The sequence below is a fragment of the Barbatula barbatula genome (assembly GCF_947034865.1).
Source record: "Barbatula barbatula genome assembly, chromosome: 21".
Classification (NCBI taxonomy): Eukaryota; Metazoa; Chordata; class Actinopteri; order Cypriniformes; family Nemacheilidae; genus Barbatula; species Barbatula barbatula.
The window spans coordinates 1,488,135-1,496,804 of record NC_136784.1 but is presented as its reverse complement, the minus strand read 5'-3'; the positions used below and the strand labels follow the sequence as shown (position 1 = coordinate 1,496,804).

Genomic DNA, 8,670 nt, shown 5'->3' with positions numbered 1-8,670 from the left:
ACATATTAACAGACTAGAAAAGAGTGTACACTAGACACTTATCTGACAATTGATTGTTATGGCATAGGTCATTCCACAGTTCTGCAGGAGAGAGACGCTACTCCATCTACTCCATCTAAAGATACTAAACTTTTGATGGTTCTCTGTGCCTCTCTTGTTCTTGCTTGTTCCGAGACTCTGTGTTTTGGGGGTCCTGTGTGAGTATAACCTTATAAGCCAACTAGTGAGTATAAGCCAACTAGGTGTCCATATTTGCAATTTCTGAGGTCCCCTTTGGGGGCCAGTATCGGGTTCTTCCATTCGGTCTAGACTTGTCAGCCCGCACATACACAAAGTGCGTGGATGCAGCTCTGGTTCCTCTGTGATTCCAGAGCATCCACTTTTTAAATTACATAGACGGGAGCTAGCGCTCGACATCAGGATGTCAACCTAGTTCATCTCGAGACTCTCGGGTTGAGCCTCAACATCAAAAAGAGCGTTCTGTCCCCTACACAGAATACAACGTATCTGGGGGTTATATGGGACTCGATCGCAATGCAGGCACAACTGTCACCTGCACGTGTCGAATCCATACAGAGCACCCTGAGGAGCATCAGGTTTGGCCAGATGGAGCGTTTTTGATAGATGGTGCATGGTACACCATGCAGACCCAATTCACTGCCAGATTGTTACAGTGTTGGAGTTTCTGCAAGAGAAACTGTCCTCAGGGACAAGCCCCGGTACTCTCAGGGTTTATGTGGCCTTTTTTGAGCTTTGTTACAGTGCACCTCACTTTCTCTCTTCAGTCATTACACACATGATCTGAGGAAAGTTTGTCTGTGCATCTTTCATTCAATTATTCCCCTTTTCAGGGCTTTTGCACTCGAAGGTCTGGTTAGCGCCCCTTTTGAACCTATGGAGTCAGCACCGATCAGGCTTCTGGCCTTTAAAATGGTTATTCTAATGGCAATCACCTCTCTTAAGAGAACTGGAGATTTGCAGGCGCTCTCGACCTCGCCGTCCTGTTTAATTCTTTCCCCTGGGATGGTCATAACTATTCTGCATCCTCACCAGAGTTATCTGCCTGAAGTTCTGTTCTCCACCGTGCATCCGGTTGTTCTTGAGGCCTTTTGTCCTCCGCTGTTCAAGACGTCTGAGCAGGAACAACTAGACCTACAGTGTCTCTTCCAAATAACATCCACCGCACTAGCCAGTGGCCTAAATCGGAGCAGCTTTTCATATATTATGGGATGCCGGGGTAATTTAAAGCCAAAAAATGTTGGCGTGTTTGACACATGTGCTTCACAAGCGGTCAAACAAAGACGTTCTCCCTATAGCGTCTGAAACGCAGCATCTCGTAACCAGTAGCGGCTCCAGACAATTTTGTTTGGGGGGTCAATGGGGGGTCCTGGTCATTTAAATGGGGGGTCTCATGAAAACCAACAGAAAATACAGTGGACACGGGTAATAACTGCATATTAATGCTATAAACAAATAAAACAACACAGCATATCAACTACTTTGTTTTTAATTAATTAATCAATTGTAGTTTGCAAACAATATGCTCGAACTTTAATTGCCATATCCACACCCAGTGCCGCTGCTAGTCATATTGGTGCCCTGAGCATAATTCCATTATGATGCCTCCCCCACCCTGAAATTTGCCAGTTTAACTTTTTATTACCAAACATATAACTCAATACCAATAACACAATAGCAGCATCGCAGTATAAAACCTAGGAACACTAAATAGAGAAAGTAAAATCTTCACAGCTTTGCTGACTTTGTCAAACATATGTAGAATAGCCAACACACACTACACATTTGAAAGTGCAAACTTTTCTTCAGTAAACAGAATTAGTAGCAGCACATCCACATTTCCCGAATTTAAGTTAATTAAACATGGACATACCTGCATGTGATGCACGGTCATCATCTCGCAGTTTCTTCTTCTTTCTTTTCTCTGATCCTGACTCCTAATGTCTTTTCGGGGCCATTTCCAAATAAGTTGCCTAGACTACCGTCTGTCACACTGCGTCAGGCGGACGCGCCATCAACCGGCGCTGTCGTGCGGACCGTACATGGGCGGGTGGTGGTGATATGGGATTGTTCGGCCGTGTTTTTTTACATATACATGGCTAAAATGTGCCCGCCTAATCATTTTTCTATAGCCTAATTAAATAATATTAGATTTGAAAAAATGTTTTTCATTATGCTATTTTGGTGTCGCCTCAGCACTTAACTTGGCGTTAAGTTAACGTCACACGTCACTCAAAATGCAAACGTAATAGCTCATTTGCATAGCCCGTCCTTTTCTAGGTTGCGGGCTCTACGGCAAGTTAATGGTTAATTTGACTGCAGTGAATGATGTTTAATACTTTAGGGGAAAATCTTGGTATTAAAAAATGAACAATACATTTCTGACGTTATAATTAGCTATTAATGTTACCTGTCTACAATACTTTGTTCTCCATGCTCTGGTGATGCTTCCAACAAACAATCAAGTTGTGAATTTATGCGATCCCTTATTGCAGATAGGCGTCTTCTAAAATGATGATTAGGTTCTGTAGACATAATAAGAATGAATTGAACTCCTGACTTTATTTTAAATCAATCCCTTTGACCCGCGCTTTTGCAAAACTGGATGCTCCGACTTGCCGTAGAGCCCACAACCTAGAAAAGGACGGGCTATGCAAATGAGCTATTACGTTTGCATTTTGAGTGACGTGTGACGTTAACTTAACGCCAATCGGCGTGCGGCGTTATTTAAACGCGTGGCGGCGTGTGACGTTAGTTTAGCGTCAAGCGGCGTTTATTTAACGCCTGGCGGCGTTAAGAAATCGGCGTTTCAATATTAATACGGCGATTAAAAGCACGCGTTTTCTGACCCTGTTGGCTTTCCATAACAGCGCGTGGTAGCGGCAGCGTTTGCCACACCCATGACAGAAAACATATTTACAATCCAAACGAACTAAACGTGTATGATTTAAATTGAGGCTGTCTTGGTTTCTCGGCTGGGCAATGGATTAAATCCCCAGTTAAATCCTCTCCGCCGTCAGGATTCCCACCATCTGTGCCCGCTGTAGCGCTCGATGAGGCGCCATTTCTTTCCATCTGCTCACCTGTCTCTTCCGCCCTTTTTTAGGTATGACAAAACGATCCATTTTTAGCTTCAAGAAAAGTGCGTAGCAGCTCTTGCGGTCGCGCGACAGCGCCTTGAACGCAATGACGCAAGACGCAGCGGCAGCGGCAGCAACGTTCATAGGGCGTCGCATTGATTCTGATGTTTATATTTTTTTATATGTCGATTAAATTATTAATTATTATTGTTCTGCGTAGTTTGAAGAGAACGATTTTTAAATCTTTATCCCGGATATATATTTTAATATATATCAAATATTTTTTAATCAGGAAGGGGTGGGGGGTCTAATGGGGGGTCAAGGCGTTTTTTGGAAGGGTCTTGAGACCCCCCAAGACCCCCCCTGGCGCCGCCACTGCTCATAACAGGGTTACAGCCAAGTTACCCGAGACGAACCCAGAAATACTTCAGACCTCCTTTCCTCTATTTGTATTCTTGGCTGCTTCCCCTGTCATGCCTATGGCACGGGATATGTCCTATTGGGTCCTATTAAGGGAATATGCACACAATGAGAAGCCAGATATTTTATATTTCTCTGCATGAATTGTTTCAGAGCATTTTTATAGAAAACTTTTCTGTAAAAATAAACTACAAGAATAGATTCTATCTACTATCCGGTGAGCCTTAACTGCATCACAAACCTCACACTTCTATATTTAATTTCCTGTGTGTCTTGTGAAGTTTCTTTCTGAACCGCATTTTTCTGTCTGGTCGGTACGATGGAAGCAATCGATGAAAATGCAGATTTCAAACATTCATCAATCAACAACTGCAAAGGTAAAAATAAGAATGTTTAACTATTTTAAAATATAAAATGTAATTATTAATAACAGTTTATTTTAGTGGTTTGACTAAAGTTACAGGAAGCTTGATTTTGTGAAGGGGAGACTAGTCAGTTACAAGCGAATGCCAGCGATAATTTACAGTATTGCATATTAATTTATATTTTAAAGCACTTACCAATGTTCATGTTAAAGACGATTAATTAATTTCCATAAGACTTTAATTTTTTGTTTCATAGACATTGGACAACTGAAGTTCTTTACAATAAATATTCAATACAGTTTATATAAAAAATGATCAAACATTGTGTGTAAAGATTGTAAATAGTCAAAGAAAAACAAAACAACCAAAAACAAAACAGTTCTACTCAATTGAATCCCAAGGATTTAAAATGGCTATTACACTACTAAACTTTACTGTGGTTTTGTCAGTAATTTACTGTAGATTTAACTACTAAGCACTTTGTCTAGAACTTCTTAAATTACGATAAATTAACATTACAAGAAAAGTGACAAAAGATATTTAGTCTTGTTTTATGAAAGAACATATAAGAACTAGGTAAGTTTATGTTTAAATCCAAATCGTGCATTAAATCTAAAGTAAGTTACTGGCAAACCTGCTGCAAAACTAAAGCAACATTTTACAGCGTAGATTATTATTCAATAATAATAAGAGGATCGAGGATGGAAAAAAAGATATAAGGATTATATGCACTGAAAATACCTCTGCAACTAGATTTATTTATGCTGTGATCATCTTTGTCTCCATCTACTGAGCTTGTCTATATTGAATGGTTGGTTCTTGTTACATGACCTGCGGTGGATGTGTGGCATTCTGAAATGTTGAACTAGTTTCACCGCGAAATATGGGAGTGTTGGACCGTGTGCGCATCATGACCTCATGCCTCTCTATTTGAGCGCGCTTGTGCACGTGTACAAGTATGAAGAGGACATGGAGCTTTTTTATACCAATGAGAAATTACTGGCAGAAAAATGCCACTACTGTATATATGCACTTTAATCATTACATGTTACTATAGGTAGTCCCACAGTCCATCAGGAGAGAGATGTAAGTCTGTCTAAAGGGAATAAAGCTCTTCTGGTGGTTCTCTGTGTCTCTGTTGGTCTTGCTGTTGGGGGTCTCTGTGTTCTGGGGGTCCTGTGTGAGTATAAATCATTAGGTATTTACTCAAACTAAAGAAACGTGTTTTTCCTTAACACTTAACACATCTGCTGTTGCATTTCATTTCATCAGATTATAAGAAGTGTGCAGATTCTGAATCATGGAAAGCACAGTACAACATGGTCTTCATGCAGCTGTCGGCTCAAGACATTAACAACACAAGTAATATATTTAATGTACACTATACAAAAATATGCATAAAATGAGTATGTGAGTGAAAATGTCTTAATAATACCTTGTGTTATCATTCATTCTTTCCTTTGCAGTCATGGAGAAAAATCTGAAAGAAATGACATCCAACTTGACCACAGTCAGAGATCAACTGTCAGTTTATAAAGGTAAATGATATACTGTATGTCAGTGAATGTACAGCCTTTTAATACATGAAAGCATTTCTCTGCAAACAATCTTAAAAATAACTTCACTTTTTGTAACTTGACTTCTGTTGGATTCCATCAATCCGTTGTTGTCGTTTTTCTATAGTCACACAGGAAAGTCTTTTGAGCACATTTGTCTAAATAACAGCTTCTTTTTCTTCCTCGTAGCGTTTGAAAGAGAGCTTCATGAAGTCAAGGACAAGTTTAACAGACTAAGATCCTTATTTTACAGTGGTGAGTTTCATATCTGTTGTAAAGACATATTTCTGCACATTCAACCAAACTATTAATAATTAATAATGTCATATTTTACTCATCATTCACAGCTCAGTCTTGTATTCCTTCAAACGATGGCTGGACAGTTTGCCGTGGGACGCTTTACTTCAGCGCTGATAAACAGAACTGGTCAAAGAGTCGTGATGTGTGCATTTCCAAAGGATCTGAACTGGTCTCCATCACAAGCCAAGAAGAACAGGTCAATCAGAGAAATGCTTTCAGAAAACTGGCCTGTTATTTACTACTTTATTATTTAGTACTTTATTATTTAGTACTTTATTATTTACTACTTTATTATTTACTACTTTATTATTTACTACTTTATTATTTACTACTTTATTATTTACGACTTTATTATTTACTACTTTATTATTTACTACTTTATTATTTAATATTTTATTATTTACTACTTTATTATTTAATACTTCATTATTTTCTACTTTATTATTTACTACTTTATTATTTACTACTTTATTATTTAATACTTCATTATTTAATACTTCATTATTTTCTACTTTATTATTTACCACTTTATTATTTAATACTTTATTATTTACTACTTTATTATTTAATACTTCATTATTTTCTACTTTATTATTTACTACTTTATTATTTACTACTTTATTATTTACTACTTTATTATTTTCTACTTTATTATTTACTACTTTATTATTTACTACTTTATTATTTACTACTTTATTATTTACTACTTTATTATTTACTACTTTACTACTTTGATGTCTCAAAATATTTTAAAATTATTTTCTTTTGGACATTTCTGTTTTACTTATTAGGATTTTTTGGTGTCTCAAATTAAAGAGACTCACTGGATCGGTCTCAATGATCTGGAGACTGAGGGTCGGTGGGTTTGGGCGAATAACCAAACTCTTGAAGAGACGGGAGTACAGTAAGAATGATGTTGTTATACAGTTTATTCAGTATATACATATTTCAATGGCAAATATGGCTGTAATAGAAAGTTTTTTCTCTAAAAGGTTCTGGTTTCAATCTACGCAAAAACAACCTGATAACTGGAAAGTTGAGGATCCATCCGGAGAGAACTGTGCCAGTCTGGGAGACAGAAGCGGCAATTTACACACTTGGTTTGATGGTTCTTGTAAAGAGAAGAAAAAGTTTATCTGTGAAAAGAAATATTAATTTCCTTCCAAAGATGATGGAAAAGAGGTGTTTTGTAAGTGCAGTTTATTAACACAAACATCAATGTTAAGCTGATTATTGTCAAAACATAATATAATAACATTTAAGTTTTTCTTTCAAAACATTTAGCTTTTGGCTGATACCGTATCAGTCATTTGAAAGCAAAAGTTTGCTTTTAAACAATTTATCTTTTGAGTGACACTGCTTACTAAAGCCTTGTTCACACCGCCAGCAACTGGCAGTGAAAGAGCAACATGATCTCATTCATTTCAAAGCTAGTTTAGCGTCATCTTATGAATTACTCAACTTTATGCAAATTATGAGCGATTTTAGGTAGCGGCTACCAAAGCAGCGGTGCTCACTTCATCCCGTCTCTCGTCTGTTACTGTGGGGTTTGGTAATAATTGTTACTAGAGCAACTGAATCTAGGAATGACATCCGTTTTTATGGTCCGCATTGAGTTGTGCGTTGCTAAATATTTGGAGAGGTGCAGGTCAGGTTACGGCGGAGGGCGCGAGGCTCTGTGTCCGACGCATAAGTAAAAATTGTGCTTTACTCATGTCTGATACTTTCACTGTGAGGTTGATGTTTGGACTTTGGAGTGTTTGGGATTGCAATGGTACAACCGCAGGACGCCTCCAGTGTTCATTCAAGAAACAACAAAACATGACGGGTATATTGTGTAAAAAGACATGCAGTGTCACAATACAAAACAAAAACATAGAATTTGTTCTGTAGAATAATAGCAATGTCTTTATTAAGGTATTGAGCTTTTTTTTGCTTTTCTTTTATTTATATAATTCCCTTTCAATTTTGACTTCATGTTAAAATAAAGTTTTTTCAGCACCTATAACTCAATGTTATTAATCAACTGTATAACACGTTGTAATTGTACATGCAACAGAAATATTATTGGAAATTGTTCAATTTTACCATTTTAAAATTAAAAAATGCTCTGACTGCAAAGGTATAGGACAGATATTTCATTTTCATATAGAAAGAATAAGCAACAAATATAAAAATAGGAAATTCTGAACAAACAATAATATCAAGCATGTGCATTATAGATTTGGTTAAAGTCAGGAAACTTTAAAGGAATAAGTTTAATGATCTGTGATAACATTTTTACAATACTGATTTTATGGAATAGGCTATTTTAAAATAATGTATTTCTTTAGCACAAAGGGTCTTGACATGTTTATGTATAAAACTGCTGGGTTAATATTCAACAGAACACATGGTTGAGTTATATCATCCCAAATGCTGGTTTGAAACCCAACCATGTGTTCTGTCCAATATGCAGCCATGGGTTAAAAACAATATCAATCCTTGATGCATATTAAACCAGAAGATGTGTTAGTGCAGAAGGAGAATATAAATGTGCTCTGTATATAGGCTCATAGAATGATAGGAGACAGTACATCCTTTGCATTATCATTTTGAGAGGCTTCCCCATGGGCGACGTATAAGAGCAACTACATGTTCTACAAATCCTTATAAATTCCTCTTTGTGCCTGAAGCGATACGGTTATGTAACAAACTGTAGCTTTTAATCTTCTTTTGTAAGTTCTTGGTGTTGTACTGTAGGTATTTCATGTGCATTGTGTCTGTGAAGCACCACAGTCTGAATTTATTTGCCCCAATGGGATTAATAAAGCTCTAAACTAAAATAAAATAATCTAAACTAAACTAAACAGGGCCTAAAACCGATCCTGATGTAAATTTATAGCCACAGCGAAACGGAATTTAAGATCCCAAGAGTAGAAAGTAGTACAA

The 8,670-nt window shown here is 37.2% G+C and overlaps 1 protein-coding gene across 1 annotated transcript; it reads left to right on the top strand.

Annotated features, from left to right (window-relative positions):
• The first annotated feature begins 3,609 nt into the window (after nucleotides 1-3,609).
• LOC306909905 (CD209 antigen-like protein A) lies at nucleotides 3,610-7,857 on the top strand. Its single transcript, XM_079484035.1, has 8 exons — nucleotides 3,610-3,895; nucleotides 4,941-5,063; nucleotides 5,156-5,245; nucleotides 5,350-5,421; nucleotides 5,629-5,694; nucleotides 5,787-5,935; nucleotides 6,531-6,643; nucleotides 6,732-7,857. The coding sequence occupies exons 1-8, from the start codon at nucleotides 3,838-3,840 to the stop codon at nucleotides 6,892-6,894; spliced, it is 834 nt and encodes a 277-aa protein (XP_079340161.1). The 5' UTR covers nucleotides 3,610-3,837; the 3' UTR covers nucleotides 6,895-7,857.
• Nucleotides 7,858-8,670: the final 813 nt, after the last annotated feature.

Coding starts and splice junctions, on each gene's coding strand:
- LOC306909905 (XM_079484035.1), top strand. CDS start 3,838: ATGGAAGCAATCGATGAAAATGCAGATTTCAAACATTCATCAATCAAC. Junction 3,896..4,940: donor ATCAATCAACAACTGCAAAG/GTAAAAATAAGA, acceptor ATGTTACTATAG/GTAGTCCCACAGTCCATCAG. Junction 5,936..6,530: donor TCACAAGCCAAGAAGAACAG/GTCAATCAGAGA, acceptor TTTACTTATTAG/GATTTTTTGGTGTCTCAAAT.